At 36.0% G+C, this 24,298-nt stretch overlaps 2 protein-coding genes across 3 annotated transcripts in view; both read left to right on the forward strand.

Annotated features, from left to right (window-relative positions):
• Window positions 1-306: 306 nt before the first annotated feature.
• On the forward strand, window positions 307-4,298 carry LOC131547516 (E3 ubiquitin/ISG15 ligase TRIM25-like). 2 transcript variants are annotated; one of them, XM_058788145.1, is made up of 6 exons: window positions 307-585; window positions 669-1,034; window positions 1,844-1,939; window positions 2,036-2,269; window positions 2,466-2,625; window positions 3,764-4,298. In XM_058788145.1, exons 1-6 carry the CDS (start codon window positions 487-489, stop codon window positions 3,997-3,999), a joined length of 1,191 nt encoding a protein of 396 aa, XP_058644128.1. In that variant the 5' UTR covers window positions 307-486; the 3' UTR covers window positions 4,000-4,298. The 2 variants fall into 2 exon arrangements, with proteins under 2 accessions (XP_058644128.1, XP_058644127.1); XM_058788144.1 differs by having other exon boundaries at window positions 309-1,034.
• A 487-nt stretch (window positions 4,299-4,785) lies between these two features.
• The window catches only part of LOC131547515 (coiled-coil domain-containing protein 138-like), a 20,288-nt gene continuing 775 nt past the window's right edge, over window positions 4,786-24,298 (forward strand). The window contains 14 exon segments of the mRNA XM_058788143.1: window positions 4,786-4,951; window positions 6,727-6,854; window positions 6,937-7,016; window positions 7,085-7,212; window positions 8,976-9,134; window positions 9,559-9,678; window positions 11,330-11,407; window positions 12,331-12,444; window positions 13,410-13,529; window positions 14,415-14,519; window positions 16,371-16,462; window positions 16,464-16,507; window positions 19,568-19,744; window positions 22,213-22,351. Coding sequence (XP_058644126.1) covers window positions 4,874-4,951; window positions 6,727-6,854; window positions 6,937-7,016; window positions 7,085-7,212; window positions 8,976-9,134; window positions 9,559-9,678; window positions 11,330-11,407; window positions 12,331-12,444; window positions 13,410-13,529; window positions 14,415-14,519; window positions 16,371-16,462; window positions 16,464-16,507; window positions 19,568-19,744; window positions 22,213-22,351 — 1,562 coding nt within the window. The 5' untranslated portion in view covers window positions 4,786-4,873.

Consider the following 24,298-nt stretch of genomic DNA (forward strand, 5'->3'; position numbering starts at 1 on the left):
GCAGAAACGTGAAGCCAAAGGGAAAAACGCTATGCAAAAAAACTAAACAAAAACGGAATCGCAAGTTCACACTTGACTGAAATGCAAAATAAAAGCAGCATTGCAAATAAATTGGTAGCTGTGGCCATGAAAAAAATATGTGTAGCAAAATCATTACTTTTGCTCTGTTTCATTTTTATTTTGAAGTTCTTTGTTTTTGCTTGCCATTTTTTTTTTTTTATCGCAATACTTAATTTTCCTTTGCAATTCTTTATTTTTGTTTGCAAAAAGCACTTTTTTTTTCTCTCAATACCTTCATTTTCGTTTGCAATTTTTTCCCCCTCTTGCAATACTTCAGTTCTTTTGCAGTTGTATGTGGCACTGTTTTGACTCCATAGAGTCGCTGCTTCCAAAAAAACGAAACTTGCATCAAAGTTTCGTTTGCAGCTGTTCTGTCATAAGAGGAAGACTTCGACACAACACAGGTGTTCCAACAAAACATGGCGGATGATCGCGACGATCTCAGGTGTTCCGTCTGTCTGGATGTCTTCAGGAACCCAGTCATTATTCCCTGTGGGCACAGTTTCTGTAAGGACTGCATTACAGGTTTGTGGGATCAGGATGTGTGCAGATGCCCTCAGTGCAAACAAACCTTTTCCAACAAACCTGTTGTCACTGACTGGCTGCAGATGAAGGAGCTTTCTGAGAAACTGATGAAGATGAGACCAAAGGCTGAGGATGATGAAGATGCTGAAGCCCATGAAGTCAGCTGTGATTCCTGCACCTCCAGAAGAACCAACGCCGTGCAATCCTGCCTCACCTGTGTCTCCTCATTCTGCAGAAATCACCTGGAGAAGCACAATGATCTCTTCGGATGGAAGAAACACCTGCTGACCGAAGCCACGGATCTTCAGAGCAGAACCTGCTCTCTCCATGACAAACTGATGGATGTCTTCTGTCGCACTGATCAGAAGTGTGTCTGTCTGCTGTGTGCTATACAAGAACACAAGAACCACGACAGCGTCTCAGCATCCGAGGAAAGAGCAGACAGACAGGTAGATCCTCACTGACTGATAACTGACAATCCAACCCGATCTCACGAAAAAGCGTATCAGCAGCACGAGTTTATGTTTCGAGCTGGCGGACTGTTTATACGCAGAAATGTCTTTGGTGTGCATATGATACGCAATGGGTAGAATTAGGGTTGTGGGGGAGATGCACGCCAAAGTCCACTTTTGTGTATCGATACCACGATTTTCTGTTTTTATTTGGCAGACTATTTATACACATACATTTATACACACGAAAACTTTATTTTCTCAGAACGATAAAAATGTGCATTTGCAATTCTTGATTATGTGAACGCTAGAAAAACATTAAGTGACTGTTCAGTTTTATAAATTTGCAAACATTATGGGAACGTTACTTAATGTTTTCTGAACATTCTGAAATATTAGTAACTTTTAAAGAACACGAGATGAAAGCCGAACTAAAATGTTTCAGAAAAAACGTTCCATGAACAATGTTTAAATAATGTTTTTGTGCTAACGTTGTGTTAACATAAAGATCAGATAGCATTACTTTTAAATGTACTGTAAACAATGTAGTAACTTTTGAAAAATATCAGATGAACGTCTAAATAAAATGTTGAGGTTGCCTGAACAATGCTTAAATAATGTTTTTGAGCTCAAGGTTTGAGAACATTATTAAAGACTGGGTAACTTATTAACTTTACTGGAGCAGTTTTTAACTTTGAGAGAACCTTTCCAGAATGTTCTGAGAATGTTAAACGGATAGTTCACCCAAAAATGAAAATTCTGTCATACATGTATTACGAGTTTTATTTGCTATTTTCTGTTGCCAGACGAAGTTAATGGAAACACGTGAGAAGTTTCTGCAGAACATTCGAGACCGAGAGAAGGATTTAAAAGAGCTAAAGCAGGCAGAAGCGTCCGTCACGGTGAGTACTGATCTTCTTCAGAAGAAACATCTGAGAAGCATCTGCTAGTCTGTGAGAAACAATGATGTGTTTGTGGTTGTTCTCGCTGTGGAACAGTGTTCAGCGCAGACGGCAGTCTCTGAAAGCGAGCGGATCTTCAGTGAAGTGCTGTGCTCCGTTCAGAAAACAAGCGTCCGCGTGAAAGAACTGATCACAGAGCGACAGAGAGATGAACTCAGTCGTATTGACGGACTTCAGGAGAAAGTCCAGCAGAAGATCTCTGACCTCAGGATGAAGGTGTCTGAGCTCGACCAGTTCTTGACCACTGAAGACCACATTCACTTCCTGCAGGTACAGCATCACACACACCTGATGATGATCAACACGTGACTTCATCAAAACTCTTAATTTTTTTAAATGACTTCATTAGTTTTGAAGAACAATTTATTGATGAGGAAACCACTTGATTATATTTATGCTTCGGCATTTAGGCTTTTAATTTAATATTTATTTTCTTCAGTGTACATTATTTGTATTCTGTGTGCAGAATTACCCAGAATGCACGTCTGAAGAATTTGAAGATCTTTCCAACATTTCTGAAAATCCAAAAGCCTTTTTTTGCAACGTGGAGCTGCTGCTTTCTAAAATGCAAGAGCGTTTGCTGGATGGCACCAAAGACACCGAGACCAAGATCAAATCTGGAGAAGGTGAGAAGACTTTATTAAACGTTCTATTCCCATATCTCATCTACATAAGAGGTCTGGTACTTAATATAAAGTGTATTGAAATTCCAGTGTCTTTGGAACTGAACCATATCCACCTTATTCTTCCCGTAAAAATGGCCATTTGTAAATTTTATGGGTCTAGCTTCCGGTCTCATCTGCATCCAGCTATTTTTAGCTGTACAAAACAGCTTGTTTTGCTGCTTGATATTGCAAATTGGTGTGTCTTCCCATATTATTTTAATGTATTATCTCAATTATGAACACACTGGTTTGTAATGCAAACAGTTTTACTGCACGTTGTTATTTCCACATAGCGGCTAATGAACCTGGAAGCCTCGCCATAGGCTTACTTCTGTGTTAAAGAATAAGGTGGATAGGGCTTTAAAAATGAAGATGCCAAAAGGAAAGTTTGTTAAGAGCAATATCTAAAAGGGCATTAAGATGTATTTAATACTTCTTGAGTTACAGGCCTGCAAACTTTGGAGAAAAAACTCAAAAAGTGCTTTTTCCCCATTTTTGAATGGTCACCATTGGCACATAATTCAACAAAGTTGGCTAAAGTCAACAGATTTGACTAACAGACCTAACCATCTCTGTGTAAAAATAAGATCGTGATGCTGCCGTCTTTCTAAAGTCATTTTTAGCCCCCTGTAATCTGGCTCCGAATCTCAGCTGAAAATGACCATTTTGACCCCCCCTCTACAAAACAGTGCATTACTCAGTAAATATACATCTGTGACTTTTAATATTTTGGCTTTCATCACTATACATGTTCATCTTTCTACAGAAAAAAAAAAAAAATTAACAAAATCAAAAACTGGAGCCGGGGACGTCCATTTGAATTGACACGAAATGACCCTATTGCAATTTTAAGCATTTTGCAATAGGCAAAAAAACGAGTATTGCAATAACATATTGTAATATATTACGTGGTTTATTACATTACATTTTTCAACTGCAAAATATTTGATGTTTAAAGTTGGATGAGTTGAATGATATCGCCTCATACCCAGTTTTTGAAAAAGCTTATTATTGTGTTCAGTGTGAACCTGTGCTGATGGTTACAGTTTAAACAAAAGTTACTCCCATTATTAACATTATTATTTGCTTTCTTCCTCAGTTGTGCCTCCTAAAGCCGATGCACCTGTCTCATCATCGTTTATAGATTTTGCCAAAAAAGAAAATGATCCTGCATTGAATTTTGGTTTTGGTATTTCTCCCAAACAACCTGCTACAACAGGATTTGGAGGCTCTCTATATGGAGGTTTTAATCCGAGTAAGGATAAAGCATCTTTGATCTTCGGTGCTCCTCCTACTCGCACCTCTGGTGGATTCACGTTTGCCAGCAGCTCTTAATCTGTTCTCAAATATGATTGAAAGACAGAATGGCTCTTACTGTCTGTGTCTGTAATTCTCCTCTGATTTGCCTCCCTTCATTAAGAATCACCTCTGATAACATAAGTGTGTTTGCTCTCACCTGTGATTGTGAAACTGCTTTCAGCTGCCAGTCAGAAACAGAGCTGACCGTTTGAGTAAATGTTGTGTAATAAGGTTTATCGCTCAGTGTTATAGGAGGTATAATTGTTGCTTTGCGTGCAGAGGTGTGTGAACCCAGAGAATAAACGCTGAAGACTGTGAACTCATCTCCTGTGTTTCATTCTCTTCCACGATCTCGTCACAGACCCACGGAGCAAAGTTAGTTTGGTGCAAGTGACATAAACCAAAATGTGAACAATTTTAATCAGCTTTATTTGTTAATGTTTTTTAAATCTATTTCGCTTATTCAATTATTATATATATTTAAATATTTATTTTAATCTATTTTATTCAAATTTATTTGTACATTTACAAATCTTTATTTGTTTATTTTTATTTACCTATTAACTGTATTTATTTATTTACAAATTATATGTATAAATATACCCAGTTATTGTTTATTTTAATTGTTTAAATTTAATTAATTCAGTTAGTTGATTCATTTTATTTTTATTATTTCTTTATATTTACAGTTTTTTCCCCTAACCCTAAACCTAAGCAATGTAGAAGACAGAAGCGGATATTAATGTTAGAACAATGATATTACTATGCAGAATAAAATCTAGGTTTGAGGATGATGTTTGATAATCTTGTGGTGACTTTTATTTTGACGCGCGAGTGCAGCGCGTTCGCTTCCGGCGGATGCGGCAGTGTTTACGTTACTAGAGACGAGCGGCGGCGGTTTTGAAAGAAGATGAATAACGAATCTGACTCTGATCTCGACGAAAGAATCGAAATATTGAAGCAGAAATATTTGCAGAGGAGGACCCCGGTGAGTTTACTCGTTCAGTGTGTGTTCACGGTGTGTGTGTTTGTCGGAATGACTGACAGGACAATCCTTCAACGAGCGTTTCATTCTGAGAGGAATCGTTGTGTTCTTATAGCTAGTTTTTATTTTATGTTATGGAAAAATATATAATTCTTGTGTGGTTTTGTTGTCATATTAGAGTTAAAGTTTTCTCCAGAGGGGATTTTGAATTTCTGTTTTCATCACTCTGTAAATACTGTCAAACAAACACATTTTCACCATGTTTTCGGAGTATAATGTTGTATAAATCAGTGTGAATTAAATACGAACAATCCTTCAGAATATAGAGAGGAATACAGCTGTAAAGTAAAAGTAAACTCTTTAAGGCGAAACACTGCAGGTGAATAGGGTAAAACAATAATAGTTATCGTCTGTTTTAAACAGTTAATTGTTACATTGATAATTGCAAACATTTTTTGTATTACAAGTGTTCTAAAATGTTAGGTTTAAATATGCAAACGAGGCATTATTTAATGAAATATGCGCTAATTTGCATACATTTCTAGTACAAAAATCTGAATATTGGATGAAGTCAGTTTCAAAATAGTTTTTTTGACTCATTTATTAGAGTCAAATGTTTTCACAGAGCGAATTTAGGGTGTCTCGTTTTTGTCACTCCATAATTCAGGAAAACAATATATTTTCACAATTTCTGGGGAATAAAATGTATATAATCAAGCAAATTATATATGAACAAATCAGGGGCGGATCTAGAAAATAATGTTTAGGGTGGCACGGGGTCTATGAGGGGTGGCAACACCAAAGCAAGCCCCCATCCATAGTTTTTGGGGATTGATTGTCTGTCATGCACAGTTGTTCACAAATATTGCATTACCATTAAGTAATCATCTATACTGTTTAAAATGAAAATTTTTCAATATCCATCATGGCATGGAAAATTTGACAGTCACACGTTTGAAGGTGTAGAATATGTAGAATATGGAAATTTCCATCATCTAATGTACTGGTACTGTACTGTAATTATACTGAATGTGTAAAACCCATGTATATTATTGGTTCAGCTCTCTCTTCTCTCCGTTGTTGGGATGCACAGATTCTGATTGGTGTCATCAGTTTTGCTGCCTAATGTTTAACTTAACCATTGTTAAACTTTTTGAGAAACGAGTCTTTGTTTTGAGAACTGAATTAATGGTTTGGGACTAAAATCAGTTATATTATGTTAACAATCGAGAAAACGTCAATACAATATTCTTACCCAACTCTGCTATTAGTTTTCGTGATCTGCATCTTATTGATTTCATGTTATTGTTTGGTCTGATATGGCAGAAAGGCCTCTATATTCATGATGAAAGTGGAGCGAGCGGTCGGAGAATCCATCACCAAACAATTACGGGATGAATCTCACTTATCTCAGACACATCCGGACGGGATTAGATTTCTCAGAGGACTTCTGAATAAACCGAGAATCAGTATCTTAACAAAGAAACACTTAACAGTGTCTTTTGGATGTTTTCTTTCCAGAAGTCTGAAAAACACAAAAACACTTGCACTATGAAAAACCAAAAAGCCCAAAATCTCAACCTTGACAGGTTTATGAAAGTGTTTTTGCCGGCAGCGTCTGCCCTTAAAGAGTGAAATCTACAGAAACAAGCCGATCAAGTGCTATAAAACAAACACTTAACAGTGTGTTCTGGATGTTTTCTTTCCTCTGAAAGTCTGAAAGAAAGACGTTATGAAGCTGAATTGATCAGTGAACTGCAGTTGTGTGTGTCTCTAAGCTGAAGCAGGGTCCAGACGCGCCGGCTGATGATGAGTGTAAGAACAGACCTCACCTGTCCGGTCACGCTGCACACCATCACGCGGCCCTCAGAGACGTCTACAGGACGCTTTCCGACCGTCCACGGAGGTCAGGGGTCACTCATCATCTGCTAGGTTTAATATTATTATTATTATTGCGGTGAATTCACAGCCGTCTCGTTATGTTGCAGTAGACCCGACAGCGCTGAAGACGAGCGGAGTGATGAAGACGATACTCCTGAAGAGACGACTGTGTTCTGCACAGAGACAGGTATCAGACTCGGATCAGACGGAGCTTAGAGAGCCGTCTCGCACCGATTCATGATCGTTTCTCTCCAGACGTGACTTTACCATCCGATCTGGTCCGGTCGTCCGGTTCCTCGGCGTTGACCAGCAGAAGGAAGAGCAGCAGCGCAGCAGCAGTGCATGTGTTTCAGGAGATGCTGCACATTTATGAGAAGCTGCAGGTCAGATATTCATCTCTGCAGGAAAAACTGTGTGAAGCCATCTGTGTGTCAATCAGTCAATATAACATTTTTGTTGCTTAAAATAAATTTTAACTGAAATAAAGATATTTTTTAAAAAGGTTTTATTTCAGCAAATTGTTTTTTTTAAGATAAAATCGTTGAATTATTGTAAACAATGTATTGCAAAGATATTGTAATCATAATAGTTTTTATTTATTTATTTAAATGCTGTTGCTTTTGCAATGAATTGCAATGGCATTAAATAAACAAATAAATAAATGAAGCTAGTTGCCAAGGCAACGTTTCTCATTTACTTCATGTAATCAAGAAACTAAAACTAAAATCAAAAATAATAAAAAAAATTATAGATGACTGTATTAAAAATTAAAAAAAAAAAAAACTAGTTAAAAGACAAAATTTGAGACAATTGTTCTGTATTACAAATTCTCTATAAAATGTTGTGTTCAAATATGCAGATGTGGCATTATCTAATTAAATATGCACAAATTTGTAATCATTTCCATTCATCTAAATGTTAGATAAAGCCAGGTTCATAATTCTTGTTTGATATTGTTGTCATATTAAATCTTTTATCACTCCATGAATCAGAAAATGCTGATAGAATACTAACAGACAGAAAACAAACACATTTTTAGGAATAAAATGTTTTATAAATCAGGCAAATTACATATTAAGAGACCTTCAGAATATAGACAGGAATATAAATAGTCCAGTATCTCAAAACTCATTGCATGAAAAAGTTTCTTTAGTTTAGAAAAGTTCTTTAGTTTCTTGCTTTAAAATGAAAAATATATATAAAAAAAACTAATTCAAAATATGAATTAAAATTATAATAGTATCTGAGTGATGCTAAAATAACACTGCTATGACTTTATCACTGACATTAATCTGCTGACAGTCAGTTAAAAGCTTTTATCTGCGTGAGCTTTTTTATAGTTTCCTTCCAGCGTCCAGCGTCCAGTAACCAATACAGTGAACAATATTGTTTTTATTTCTGCTCTTTGAAACAATAACGTCTATAAATCATAATCAATAATAGTTAAAAATATCACTTAATTATCAGCCTGTTGTTCTCATATCACTGTTATTGGTTGTATTTGTCATTGTCTCTCTGTGTGTGTGTGTGTGTGTGTGTGTGTGTGTGTGTGTGTGTGTCTCTCTGTGTGTGTGTGTCTGTGTGTGTGTGTGTCTCTCTGTGTGTGTGTGTGTGTGTCTGTGTCTCTGTGTGTGTGTGTGTTTGTGTCTCTCTGTGTGTGTGTATCTGTGTGTCTCTCTGTGTGTGTGTGTGTGTGTGTGTGTGTCTCTCTCTCTCTCTCTGTGTGTGTGTGTGTGTCTGTGTCTCTCTCTGTGTGTGTCTCTCTGTGTGTGTCTCTCTGTGTGTCTCTGTGTGTGTGTGTGTGTGTGTGTCTCTGTGTGTGTGTCTGCGTCTGTCTCTGTGTGTGTCTATCTCTCTCTGTGTGTGTGTGTGTGTGTGTGTGTGTCTGTCTGTCTGTCTGTCTGTCTGTGTGTCTCTGTGTGTGTGTGTGTGTCTGTGTGTCTCTGTCTGTGTGTGTGTGTGTGTGTGTGTCTCTCTCTCTCTGTGTGTGTGTGTGTGTGTGTGTGTGTGTGTGTCTCTCTCTGTGTGTGTGTGTGTGTGTGTGTGTGTGTGTGTCTCTCTCTCTCTCTCTCTCTGTGTGTGTGTGTGTGTCTCTCTCTCTCTGTGTGTGTGTGTCTCTCTCTCTCTCTCTCTGTGTGTGTGTCAGGCGGAGCGTCTCAGTCAGCAGGTGTGGGCGGCGCAGCTGTGTGAGCGAGAGCGTGGTCTGCAGCAGAGAGAGAGTGTGTTCCTGCAGCAGCAGCAGTGCAGTGTTCACAGACTCAGAGTCCAGCAGGAGGAGCAGAGACGCGTCCAGAACCAGCAGCAGGTCTGCATCAGCTCAGACGAGCCTCGTTCACTCACACAGTGCGCAGTATGCAGACCGTCAAACCACGCACACTGCCTCAAGCGCACTACTTCAAAACCCGCTCATATGTAAATCACATCCGTTAATTGTATATTAAACACATTTTATTGGATCCTGCTGCTCAGAAAAAAATGGTTTTTACTCTCTTGATACCCTTAAAAACGTTTTCAATCATGTTAATGCAAAAAAAATTTTTGAGGAAAAATGGGTCTTTAATTATCGTCTATTTTAAGTTTTAGTAACTCAAATATGGTTATGAAAATCCACAAAGAAGCTGACATGGCATTAAAAAACAGCAACCACATTGAATTAGTAAACAAATAAATTGAATGAATAAAATAATTACAAATTAATGCTAAATAAGTATATCTTTTTATTCCTACAGCAATATCAGCAGGAGAAAAGTGAGCTGGAAGCGGCTCTGAAGCAGAAAACCAAAGAGAATAAGAGGATGAAGGCCAGTTTTGATTCCATGAAGGAATTAAATGATTCTATGAAGAAACAGGTGAGAAATCTGACATCATGTTTTTGTTTATGTATATATACACTGTGTGCAGAATTATTAGGCAAGTTGATATTCTGGTCATATGTTTTTTCCAAGAGCATTTTACCAATTCCAAACCGCATCAATCTTAATAACCACTATTGATTTTGTATTTAATCATTTATAAGTGATATATAATTGCCCATGAAGGCTGAAAGTTAAAAACTCCTTATTTCAGGTGTGCAGAATTATTAGGCAGGTTTTCCTTTACAGATAAAATGAGCCAAAAATGAGATTGAACTCAAGAATAAACATAAAACAATTATTAAATGCCCATGAGAAGGATGCAATACTAATGCAATAATAGAATTAGCAAAGTTAAGGCATGACCACTGGGCAGCGAAATGCTCATTGGGTCAGCACGGTCAGAAAAAACAGGTGGAGAAGAAAAGACACGTTAACTGCAAAAGAATTAGAAATTAAGGTGAATAATTAGGTGAGAAACCATCAGGAACCATTTAGTCTCCAGAACTGCAACCTTCCTGGAGTCTCCAGAATTACAAGGTGTCAGGTTCTCAGAGACTTTGCTTGGGTAAAAATATATTTTAAATGACTCTCACTTAATAAGAATAACATGCTGAAGTGTTGTGAAATACATGAAGACTGGTTTTGTATAGGCTTTATGGACAGATAAGTTGTGAGTGACTCTTGAAGGACCAGCATCACATCCTCTTGTGCCACTGTTTGAAGAATGTATCTTCCAGAATCTGGCAGTAAGTTTTAGGAGCTCATTATTACCCAAGCAAAGTCTCTGAGAACCTGACACCTTGTAATTCTGGAGACTCCAGGAAGGTTGCAGTTCTGGAGACTAAATGGTTCCTGATGGTTTCTCACCTAATTATTCACCTTAATTCTTAATTCTTTTGCAGTTAAGGTGTCTTTTCCTCTCCACCTGTTTTTTCTGACCGTGCTGACCCAATGAGCATTTCGCTGCCCAGTGGTCATGCCTTAACTTTGCTAATTCTATTATTGCATTAGTATTGCATCCTTCTCATGGGCATTTAATAATTGTTTTACTTTTATTCTTGAGTTCAATCTCTTTTTTGGCTCATTTTATCTGTAAAAGAAAACCTGCCTAATAATTCTGCACACCTGAAATAAGGAGTTTTTAACTTTCAGCATTCATGGGCAATTATATATCACTTATAAATGATTAAATACAAAATCAATAGTAGTTATTAAGATTGATGTGGTTTGGAATTGGTAAAATGTTCTTGGAAAAAAAATATGACCAGAATATCAACTTGCCTAATAATTCTGCACACAGTGTATATATATTTTTACTCTGGAAATTCAATGAAAAAATATATTGTGTATGATGCAATCATGTTGTAATGTCTGTGTTTGTATGGTGCAGTGAATGAAAGGTGTTTCGTGTCATTTGATTATTTTCTCTTTTCATTTTGATTTTGATGAACCATAAACAATTAAACTGTCTGACAAACAGTTCTTAATTACAAGCTCTTTCTCGTCTCATGCTGTGGTGTAAATCTGGACTCGTGTCCGTCGTCACACTGTATATACTGTAAATGGCTCTCAGCGGTGTTGATGTTACAGTGAGACTCGTCTGATTCTGTCTGTGATGATGAGTAACGAGAGCTCGTTTGTGCAGCTTAATGAGGTCAGTGAGCAGAACAGGAAGTTGGAATGTCAGTCGCGGAAAGTTCAAGCTCGACTGGAGAACCTTCAGGTACAAGATGAACATTCACTACTGACTAACCAAAAGATTGGAATCATTCAGATTTTAAAATGTTTCTGAAAGTCGTCTCTTCTGTTCAACAAGGCTGCATTTATTTGATCAAAAATATAGTAAAAATTGTAAAATATTATTACAATGTTAAATAACAATTTTCTATGTGAATATGTGTTAAACTGTAATGTATTTCTGTGATGCAGCTGTATTTTCAGCATCATTACTGCAGTCTTCAGCGTCACATGATCTTCAGAAATCATTCTAATATGCTGATTTGCTGCTCAACAAACATTTCTGATTATTATCAATGTTGAAAACGGTTGTGCTGCACAATATTTCTGTGGAAACTGTCATACATTACCATTCAAAATTTTGGGTAAGATTAAAAAAAAAAAAAAAAGATAATACTTTTATTCATCAAGGATTTATTAAATTCATGAAAAGTGACAGTAAAGGCATTTATAATGTTACAAAAGATTTCTATTTCAAATAAATGCTGTTCTGTTGAACTTTCTATTCATCTGTGAATCCTGAAAATTAAAATGCATCACATTTTCTACAAAAATATTGAGCAGCACAACTGTTTTCAACATTGATAATAATCAGAAATGTTTGTTGAGCAGCAAATCAGCATATTAGAATGATTTCTGAAGATCATGTGACACTGAAGACTGCAGTAATGATGCTGAAAATACAGCTGCATCACAGAAATACATTACAGTTTAACACATATTCACATAGAAAACAGCTGTTTTACATTCTAATAATATTTCACTGTTTTTACTATATTTTTGATCAAATAAATGCAGCCTCAGTGAGCAGAACAGACTTAAAATTAAATCATCAAAATGTTGATGATTCCAAGCAGTGGTGTAACTATTCAGGACAAATGAACTCTTGTGTGTGTTTGTTTTGCACAGAGAAAGTACGAGTCCTTCACGACACACAGGAGCCGAGAAGCGGCTGTTCTTAAAGCGTACGACCCCAAACCCAGCAAACCAGAGAAACCTCCGGCACATAAAGCAGCAGGCAAGGTAATGTGTGTTCTGTGCTTGGTTTAATGAGCGAGTGACGCGGCGCATGTTGATGAAGCTGTTTACATCGCAATCAGCAGCGCTTTCCTGCCATCTGTGATTGCAGCGTTCAATCAGAGGAGTTCTGTTCATTATAAAGCATGCTGGGAACTCTAATGAGGACCTGTTGTTACTTTTAAAAGTAATGCATTAAAATATTGCGTTACTCCCTAAAAAAGTAACTATTTATGTTACTTAGTTACATTTGATGGAAAGTAATGCGTTGCGTTACTTTTGAGTTGCTTTGTAAATCTGGGCAGGGCTTGTTTGTTTGTGTTTAATATAAAAAGTTGTTCTTGTACAAATGTAAAGCTCTTTCACACTAAAAGTGAAGTGAATGCGGCTCAGACTGAAGGAGATGTAGATTCACGTCTGTACAGTAGAGGACGCAGATCAAACTAATCACATGAAGAATACGACGCAGGAGAAGAAAGATCAACACTATTCAGTGATAACTAAAATAAAACACAAATGTGTCATTTATGATTATTAGTATGATAGAAGTGAATCATCGAAGGTCAGCAGCAAAGACATCAGTTAATAAAATGAGATTAAACACATAAATGATATTGTTCTTATTTAACACATTTAATTATTGCAGGTTTGTATAATATTCTGAGTTTGCGTTCGAGTGTTTTTATTGATTGTGAGGAACGCTGAATGTGTTTTAGTGCAGGTGAGATGAGTAAATGTTGATATTTAGTCTAGAACTACAGTAAGATCATGTTCTTACTCCTGATTTCTCTCGACACCAGAGCGGTCACTCAATACATGAGAAACACAGGAGCTGGAGTCACTTATTTAAAAAAGTAACTCAGATATTTCCTTCTAAATTAAAAAGTAATGCGTTACTTTACAAGTTACTTTAAAAAAGTAATGTGATTGCGTAACACTGCTGAGGACTGATGTGTTGTGTTGGTCATCAGGCCGCTGCACACGGGCCGTCGCTGAAGCTGCTGGCGCTGCTGCTGGATTGGCTGGTGGAGGGTCAGCTGATGGAGGTCAGAGACGGGCCGAGGCCTTCACCGCAGGAGAGATGCGCCAGGGTCAGTCACGGGTGGTTTCTTATGAACCGATTTGCTGTGAAATGTTGACAGGATTCATGAAAACGCATCCAGATCACATTTCACAGGCAGTTTTTCATGATAAAAATGAAGCCTATTTTTAAAACCATTGATTTCTTTACATCATGACATTATTTTCATGTTAATTAAACACATTTCCTCTGTTCTCATTACTGTGATGTGGAAATACCTCGTTCTCATTACTGTAATGAGTCCAGATGTTTCACTCGTGTTTGTTTTGTTTTACGTCTAATGAGAATCAGCACTGATTCATTAGACTCGTTAGATTAACGGCTGTAATCGGACACGTTTCTGAGTGATATAACGTACGGCGGGATTGATTTTACTGATTGGGGTTTGATTGCTAGTTATTTTTTCCAGCCACACATAAGCAGAAAAAGAGCTTCATGAATAATTATGAAAACAAACTTTTTTCCCCCTTTAAAACAAAGTTAATTGAGTCAATTCTGAGTTCATGGGTTTTGCGGCATATTTTTGAACCATTATAAAAATGAGAATTTTTAAGACCTTTCAGTAGTGTAGCTGCCAATTCTGGTTAGAGCTGTGCGATTAATTAAAATATATAAATATATATAATTTTACTTGTTTATTTTTATTATTTATTTTTTCATTTATTTGCACTTCTAAAATCACAATCTTAAAAAGGGTTTAATAATGATTCACTTGTTATAAGCATCAAGCATTGTTGATACATTTGATTTCCTTTGTCACCCCCTCCAAAAATAAGTATTTTTGATGTGCATTGTATTAAATGAAAAACAAATGAGTCCTGATTGTGCATGTGTTGAATGGAGAGTGGATGGTACAGCAGCAGGTGTGATGCCGCTGTGATTGTGGTGTTGTCAGGTTCTGCCGATGCTGGTGGAGCAGCTTCACGGAGCGATGGAGTCGTCTCTGTCTCTGCTGCGCTGCATCTACTGCTGTCTGCTGCATCTGGAGCGCAGCTCACAGGTACAACATCAACATCTGTCACAGAGTTCACAAAACCAGACCAACGCATATTACACTAGTTTGGTCTCTGTTTGATCTAGGCATGCACCGGAATGAAAATTCTTGGCCGAAGCTGAAGCCGAACAAAATGAAACACTGAATACCAAACAGTTTTTCACAGTTTTTTTTAACCCATGTATTTTGCCCATTTTTTTTGCCCATTGCATAAATTAAATCACCAAAATGTGCTTTTTACTGTTTTGTCTTGCTTTTCAAAGAAACAATCAATTACAAAACAACAATTTAAAAATATTTACTTAACACTGAACATGTTTCAACATTCTAGCAGACATTATACCAACAAAGCACAGTTTAACTTGACATTAATAAGTTAGTAAAATAATATTTTTTGGGCCATTTTTGAGACCCCCTTCTTGAATCTTTCAGATTTATAAATGATTCTCATTATGATTTTGGGAAGATGTTTGTCGCATGTATCACGCTTGTAAAAATTCATAAAAATGTGACTGAGCATCTGACGAGTAACTGTTTCAGCGCAGATTTTCCTCTTTTGGACTTGAACCCTGCCTAATGAGCTCGTGCAGCGCTGTCAGAATACATGCAGTTTGTGCTTGTATTAGAAAACATATGATTCTGCAGTTTATTTAATTGTTTAATTTCTCGATTTCATCATCATACAGTAACCACCCTTCCTCTTCTCATCGGAGACTTGAGATGCAGTGCTAATCAGTCTCTCGCTGTCGGTGCTTGTAGTGATTTTTGCATCTTTCTCAGACACTTTTAAATGCTTCCACACTGACGACATGTTTGCTGCATTATAAAGAGTGCATGCCTCTCACTCTGAGCTGGTTGCTATTTGATCATGTCACGTCATTGTTTGGTACAATTTATTCTGTCTTTTCGCTTATTCGGTCAAACACGCATTATTTGGTCTAACAGTATTTTATGCAGAATAATTTCATACCTAATTTTTACACTTAGACACGGTTTTTACTCCTCAAAGCCCATTCTTACTCTGATCTGGTGCTCTCTGTGATTGATTGATTGATTATTTACGATAATCCTGAACTTATTCAATATCTAAACCAGCCCTCAGATCATATAAGTAGCTATAGTTTACTGTATTTTCTCAACCTCATCCTGATTTGACCATGTTTAAACGTCCTCTTTTCAGTGTAATATAACTGTTATGCTCTGCAGTGAAACACACGTATTTCAGCGAGAGAATTGAATGGGTCATGAAGTTCAGAAGTCGAACTGAAAGTCTCAATCTTTGCATTAAAATCAACCGATAATCGGTTTTACTGATAATTTTCCAGATATTTAAGCCTTTTTTCTTAAGCGGATATCGGTTTTGTAATGCCATATCCGATAAATGCTATCAGCAGGTAGACTGACAAAAACATTAATAATTCTGATAACATGCCATTAGCAATGGACCTTAATGTAATGTATTTACTGTTCTGTTTGTTACTTTCCTGACCGTGTGTGATTATTATAAATAACCCTAAACTGTAGTTTAAGACAATTGCGTTTATGAAAAGCTGATCATTTATTTATAAATTGTACATTTTATAATATCAATATAACAATTACACTAATAATAATAATTTGAAATAATAAATTTAACAATTTATCAGATATGCGCAATTATATCAGTATTGGTTATTAAAAAGAGAGTCAATATCGGTTGATCTCTAATTAAAAAATGTACCCAGCTATATATTATTAAATGCCATCATTTGTACATGTTATACATTTCATCTCGTATGTCTGCTGCGTGTCCGTGAGCTAGTTTGTATGGAAGCTTGTCTGTGCCACGTGTGTTTTGATGTGTCTCTCTGTCTCCAGCATGCTGTCCTGACCTCCACGCTGAGGAGGCTTGGTGAGGAGGTGTCTCGAGGATCACGCGTCTCTCCGCTCTTCAAGAGCTCCTGTCTTCACACGCTTCTTGTGCAGCCTCATCATCATCAAGACCATCAGTCAAGGTCAGTCCAGAGATCACAGGCCTAGCTTGACGTTTGAGCTTGGGGAGGCCAAACTTTTAAATACATTTTAGCATTTCTGTAGTAAACGAACAAATTCACTCTCTGTGTACCTTTTTTAAAGCGGTTTTGCTATTACTACGTAGAGCAGCACTGCAGCATCAAGCGTGTGAGGTTGCCATGGCAACCAGATTCATTGCTCGCAAATTATTTGTAAAGGCTGCGCTGACTGTTTTTGCTGCACTCGCAATAAATACGTTGAATATAATCCGCTATAAAAATGTTTGCCAACAGAATCGCAAAGTAGACTTTAAGCAAATCAACGACTGAATTACCCACTGCTTTAAAACAAATATCTGTTGGACGTGATTCAAGATACACCAGGGTTCACACAAAGTGCTTAAAGTGCTTGAATTTGACTTTTTGAAATTGAAGTCCTGGAAAACCTTGAAAACAGTCAAATTTATGAAAAGGACGGTACTTGAAAAGTACTTGAATTTTTAAAAGGCTGTATGTATGAAATTAGTGTTCATTTTTGTTTTGCTGCATCTCAGCTGCTCCGTCCACAAACTCTTCCTCTGCATATGCTTAACGTTCATCTGGGAAAATATCACTAGATTTGTAATGTAAATCATTTATAAACCTATGCAAACACAGGAGAATATTTCTAGATCAACAAATTTCTAGATATGCGATTTGTTGTACATTGCGATTTCAAAATAAAAGTCGCTATGAGTTTGCTTGTGCTTGTATTTTCCAAGTGTATGATACAGCTATCATTCTTCAGGTCAATCATTTATTCATAAAATAAAATCAGGTTGAATAAGGAACGCGAGTATCCTTTTAAATGTTAAAGTGGCCACAGTCACTGCATGCTTTGCTTGTGCTGCACTTTATTTGTACCATTTTGTTTTATTAATTTATTTATTAGAATGTGAAAGATGACAGTATTGTTTGATAAGTGAGGTCTCTGATTTTAGTCCTTGAAAACCAAAAAAAAAAATACAAATAAAAATGATGCTTGAAAAGTCCTTGAAAGTCCAGGAATTTCATTTTGCAGTATCTGTACGAACCCTGTTAAACGCACATATTTAGTACCGTTAAATCTTACTGAAAATGGCAGATTAAGCAGTTTATATTCTGAAATCTATTTCTAGGTTTTGTTTTGTGTGCATTAAATTACATTTGGATGTAAATGGTCCTCTTCCTGACATAAATGTAAAACAGTGAGCTGCGGATCACCTTTATGAGATGGTTCGGGTCTGGAGTCATCAGTTTGATGGTCAAGAAATGCACAGGAAAATATTAATTGTGTTTTCGTATTTGTTTATATATAGCCCAGTGCTGTACTTCTTCTGAACCATGATGGGATATTTGTGGCTGTCCTTTAGGTGGAGTTGATGCTCTTCACATTGTGCTTGATTTAATATGAACTGATATTTCTAAAGTGTGATGAATTATGGAACAATTTTTGTGTTTATGGACTTTTAAAAGTCATTTGTAGCAACAATTTAGAAGTTGACAGTTACGATCATTACACACATGTTTATAGACGAGGCCCAGGTCACGCTGACCTTCTGCTCTTCATCATGACTTCACAGCAGGTGGCAGTGTTGTTGTTATGATCAGCCGCGTCTCGCTCTGTTCCTGAGAGTCTGCAGTTAAAAGTGCTTTGCTTTTATATGCGTAAAAGACCACAGGAATTCAATTCCCCATTAATGCATTGTTTATTTCTGACACTGGCTCCCAAAGTCAGAAATGGTCAGTAAATGTCATGGAAATGAATCAAATTAAGTTTCTGTAGTCAGTATAAATTGTTTGAGCTCCACTCAGGACTAAAATATCTCTTTAGCATCAGTCTAATCTCTGGAGCAGTTCACCCAAAAATGAAAACTTGCTGAAAATGTGCTCACCCTCAGCGATGGATGCTCTGCAGTGAATGGGTGCCGTCAGAATGAGAGTCCAAACAGCTGATAAAAACATCACAATAATCCACAGCACTCCAGTCCATCAGTTAACTGGATTATTGTGATGTTTTTATCAGACTCTCATTCTGACGGCACCCATTCACTGCAGAGCATCCATTGCTGAGACACTGATGCAGAGACACATTTCTACAAACCGGATGAAGAAACACACTCATCCTGATCTCAGATGAACTGAGGATGAACACATTTTCAGCAAATCTTCATTTGTAAATAAACTATTCCTGTAATCATTACTCATTGCTATTATTAATATGAATCTGTACGTGTCAGTGAACAGTTGAAAGCTCCAGATGTGTGTGAAGGAACAGCTGGTTTATTGTCAGTAAACACTCTGTTTCCGCTCTCTTTAACACTCATGATCTGATGTGACAGTCAGAACAACACACACTCATCCATCGCTAATCAAATGCCTTCTGGGAACTGCAGCTCTTTTAATATGCTATAATATTAATCAGTGACTCTCAGCTGGTTTTGCTTCGGGACATTGCACATTAAGTGGTGACCAGTACAGTTTATCATACAAAAGTAATTGAAGATTTCTGAAAAGTGCATTTATGCATGATTATATGTGACCCTGCAGCACAGAAGCAGTCATAAGCAGCACAGCTATATTTGTAGCAATAGCCAACAATACATTGTATGGCTCAAAATGATCCATTTCTCTTTTATGCCAAAAATCATTAGGATATTAAGTAAAGATCATGTTCCATGAAGATATTTTGTAAATTTCCTACCGTAAATATATAAAATCTTAATTTTTGATAAGTAATATGCATTGCTAAGAACTTCATTTGGACAACTTTGAAGGAGATTTTCTCAATATTTAGATTTTTTTGCTCCCTCAGATTCCAGATTTTCAAATATTGTCCGATCCTAACAAACCATACATCAATGGAAAGCTGATTTATTCAGCTTTCAGATGATGTATACATCTCAGTTTCAAAAAATTGACCCTCATGACTGGTTTTGTGGTCCAGGGTCACACATGTTTGTGTTTTATTATTGTGTGAACTGGCTCATCTGTGGTGTTTGATGGTGTTTGTAAATCGTCTCTCTTCTTCTTCTGGACCTGTAGTGGATGTTCTGGCTCAGGCTGTGGAGGTTCTGTCCGGTGCGGTTCGGACCGATGAAGGACGGGCTCTGTTCCTGGAGTACCAGGCTCTGCCGGCGGTTCTGGCTCTGCTGAGATCGGGCAGTCCCGGTCTGCTGGCTCCGTCTGTGGATGTCCTGCTTCAGATGAGCTCAGAATCACGTGAGAAACTCTTTCTTTTTTTTTTTATGTGTGGTCAGAAGATATTGTGTGATGTCCACTAAACCGACCCCCAAACATGGTTATCCTCATGCGAGGATCCCATCCAAATATGCAAAAGACAGCTATATATTTTCATAGTGTTAAATTCTTACAAATTTTTTCTGCAAAAAAATGAATATTATAAATTTGTGTAAAATATTATTGGAAAATATTTAGTCTATATTTCCTTACATCATTACATTTTTTCCCCCTACTCACTACAGTAGTGTCTTGTTAGATATACTATTTTTAATCAAAAATTTTATTTATATTTTATCAGTGAATTTATTTAAATTGTTTATTTATTTAAATCTTTTTTTATTTTAATCAAATGTTTTTTATTTTTTATTTAAATCAGATGTATTAGTTTATTGCTTTAAGATCGCGGTTCATTCATTTTCTATTTATTTCAAATTAAATTATTTTAAACTTTATTTTATTTTAATCTATTTGTTGTAAATATTAATTTACTTTTTCAAATCAAATTTGATTGATTTATCGATTTATTTCAATCATATTTATTTAATTCAAATATTATTTATTTTAATCAAATTCTACTTATTAAATCAAATTTGATTTGTTGATTCATTTGAATCCATTTATTTTAATCGTATGTTTTTATGTATTTATTTAAATCAAATTCATATATATATATATATATATATATATATATATATATATATATATATATATATATATATATATATATATATATAATTTACTTATTTAATAATTTTTTATTTTATTTTCTGTCAAATTTAGCTAGTTAAACCTGTATTTTATTATTTATTTATTTTTTATGTTTTTTAAAACCTTCCCATGGACCCAGACCCAGTTTGAAAACCCCTGTTCTGAAAGAGTTCAGACGGTTTATTTAATTCAGTCACGGCTTTTGCAGTTTAATAATGGCTTTAATTAAATTCCCATCACAGTGTAATGCGCTGTACATGTATCGAATGTGTTTTGGAGGTAGTTGTTAGTCTGTGCGAGCGCTGGGAGTTGGTGAAAACACTCGTAAGTCGTTAAAGCGAGCGTGTTAACGAGGTGGGCAGGACACTGAGCAGACGTGAGGCGAGCCGGATGGCCAATTAGCAGCTTTACAGCAGAGTGAAGGCTGGAGGTCAGCTGCGCTCGTCTGCTTTAATGCGCTCCATGTGTCCACGAGCAGCTCCTAAATCAGCTCCATCGCAGTCAAAGACTTTAACAGACGCCTTAAACTTCCCTGAGCTGAAGCTCATTCTCTGTCAAGCTGCTTTCCAACAGTGTATTTTGTGAAAATTGAAGTTCGGCCATTACGTTTGAGAGAAATTATTTTGTAATAATGTTTAGCGTGAAGGTTGTAGCTGGTTTCTGAAAGTGATAGTCATCATCATTTACTCTCCATCAGTCTTACTTTCATCTGAAAGATGAATGACTTTTCTTTCTTTAGAAAGTGTATCAGCCCAATCTCAGTTTTAATCTATTTATTTTATTCAAATTGATTAGTTTATTACGTAAATAGAATTTTATAAATTTTATTTAATTTAATCAAATTTATTTTTGTTTTAAATATTTATTACATTTTTGTTATTTATTATTTATTTAAATTGTATTTAATGTAATCAATTTATTTAAATCAAATGTATTCATTTATTATTTACTTAAATCAGCTTTTCATTTATTTTAATTCATAAAATATTTAAATAAAATGTTATACATTTTATCATTTTATTTATTTTTTAAGCCACATTTTATTTGTTTTAATTTATTTTTATCAATGTATTTATTTCAGTCATATTTATGTAATCAATATTTATTTTATTTAACTGCTTTGTTAATTTAAATCTAATTTTATTCATTTAATATATTCTTTTATTTATTTAATATAAATCTATTAATTTATACAGTGTTCCACTGTAATAATTCATATTAAAATAAATTTTAGCAGTAATATCAATGTTCTTGTTTTAGAGTAGAAATAATGTCTGTCTTGTTCATTTTATGTTTTTCTTGCGTAACGAAAAAACCCCACAACTTACAGTAAGTGAATCTACTGTAGAAATGCTGCAGCTCCTCAAACTTATGGATATTATTTACATTTGCTTTTAGGCATTTAGCAGATGCTTTTATCCAAAGCGACTTACAAATGAATATTATATATGAATATGACTATTATTAATATTAATATGTTTTCATGGAAGGCCGTTTCTTTCCCAGCGCTGGATGAAGACTCGAGCGCTGAAAGGAAAAGTGTTCTTGCTGAAAGCAGATGTAATGTAATGCTAAGAGTATGAGCTGTAATGTTGAAACAAGTGGACCGCACCATCTGCATGTGTTTTCTACTCGTCTAGATATGAAGCAGAGTTTCACGCTAACGATTTAAAGCCACAAATCTCCTGAAGATGATATTCCAGCTCTGAATCTCAGACTAACGCTCCTCTGTCCAGCAGGAACGCTGTCGGCTTTTCTGGATCAGTGCAGCTCGGAGGGTTTCTTCCGCTGCGCCTCGCTGTTCCTCCGTAACCCTCGTCTGGAGCCGCCGCTGCTGGAGAAGATGCTCATGCTGCTGCAGAAGCTCTCCAGCATCCGGTCAGTCCTTACACTTCATCATGTGTGAGGCTCATTACTTCAGTTTGGCCTTTCTAAACACATCTGAGTGCAGTGACTTCGCTGGAAATGCTCCTCCTTACATTTTTTCTTTCTGTTTGGCCAATATTTGCCATTTTTTAAATGATCGGCATCTGCCTTTTTGCCCGTTTGGCTGATTTTCGGTATTTTTAAATTGTCGGCATCAGCTAATACAGGGGTCAGGAACCTTTTTTGACCAAAGAGCCAATTTTTCATTTTTGGCTAATGCATTTTTCCAAAAAAGCCAGTAAAAAAAAATAAAATAAATAAATAAATGTATTATATATATATATATATATATATATATATGTATATATATGTATATGTATATATATGTATATATATGTTTGTTTATTTTTCAATAATTTTTAATAATAATAACTTTATTAGGACCATGGAAACTAAAATACGCAACAAACCGTCAAAATTGTGCAGGGCTGTTACTGTGAGGTTCTCTCTCTCTCTCTGTGTGTGTGTGTGTGTGTGTGTGTGTGTAAGAGACTGAGTGAAAAATAATGCACGGTGCTTATGTCGACTGTATTTATGTGAATACACACCAGTGCAGGCATTTTGACGCTCTGTTTTAGGCGTGCCACCGAAGTCTACTATGCTTGTCTGTGTTCCACTCGGACCTCGCATGCAGAAAACATCCAGTCAGAAGCGGATTGAGTTCTGTTTCGTGGCTTTGAGTTTTTAATACTGCTTGTCTTTTTAATATCAAGAATGTCCCACTCTTTATTGCCTCATTCATTCATTGTTCCTTCATTAATAACGCTAACAGTCCCATCCGCTGAAAGCTGCACGGAAGTAATCGGCGAAATGTTTCAAAGTATAAAATAAATAAAACAAAGTATCTTTTTCAGTCCTGTCACTTTTTTTTTTTTTACATACTTTTACACTATTTCTGCTGTTCAAAAACTCTTTATTTTCGCTATTACTACAAACAAGCTACGCATCTGAGTGCAGGAGCTCTGTTACCGTAGAAAGGTCAGTGGTTTGCTGTCATGACTCTCGCGAACAGCACTGAACGCGCACTTTGGCCGGTACAAAAAATCTGTTATTATTTTAAACATTTTATCAGCTTAAGTAGGTTCTACAACAAAGGAATTGCTGATCTCTAGTGATGTCTAATTTTTGTAATGGATCATTTGTTGGTAAAGGCTAAGAGATCTGGCCATAGGTTCCCGACCGCTGAGCTAATATTTTTTTTTTTCCCCGTTTGGCCGATATTTTCCATTTTTAAATTGTTGGCATCAGCTAATAAATATTTTTTCCTGTTTGGCCGATATTTGGCATTTTTAAATTATCGGCATCAGCTAATAAATATTTTTTCCTGTTTGGCCGATATTTGGCAGTTTTAGATTATCGTCATCATCTTTTATATATATATATAAATATATTTTCCTGTTTGGCTGATATTTGGCATTTTTAAATTGTTGGCATCAGCTAATATATATTTTTTCCTGTTTGGCCGATATTTGGCATTTTTAAATTATCGGCATCAGCTAATATATTTTTTCCTGTTTGGCCGATATTTGGCATTTTTAAATTATCGGCATCAGCTAATATATTTTTTTCCCTGTTTGGCCGATATTTGGCATTTTTAAATTATCGGCATCAGCTAATATATTTTTTTCCCTGTTTGGCCAATATTTGGCATTTTTAGATTGTTGGCATCAGCTTATATATATATATATATTTTCCTGTTTGGCTGATATTTGGCAGTTTTAGATTATTGGTATTGGCCAATATTTTTTTTCTGTTTGGCCGATGTGTGGGAAGTGGGACTTTTATTTTGATGGTGCTGAGAATGCCAGCACCTGAGCACACAGAGCTCATCATTAGTTTACTATCTCTGTGTAGCAAATCTGACTAATAAATGATTACACAGAACTGTAAAACAAAGTG

The sequence above is a fragment of the Onychostoma macrolepis genome, chromosome 09, assembly GCF_012432095.1.
Source record: "Onychostoma macrolepis isolate SWU-2019 chromosome 09, ASM1243209v1, whole genome shotgun sequence".
In the NCBI taxonomy this organism is placed as follows: domain Eukaryota; kingdom Metazoa; phylum Chordata; class Actinopteri; order Cypriniformes; family Cyprinidae; genus Onychostoma; species Onychostoma macrolepis.

Coding starts and splice junctions, on each gene's coding strand:
- LOC131547516 (XM_058788144.1), top strand. CDS start 480: ATGGCGGATGATCGCGACGATCTCAGGTGTTCCGTCTGTCTGGATGTC. Junction 1,035..1,843: donor AGGAAAGAGCAGACAGACAG/GTAGATCCTCAC, acceptor TTCTGTTGCCAG/ACGAAGTTAATGGAAACACG. Junction 2,270..2,465: donor ACCACATTCACTTCCTGCAG/GTACAGCATCAC, acceptor TTCTGTGTGCAG/AATTACCCAGAATGCACGTC.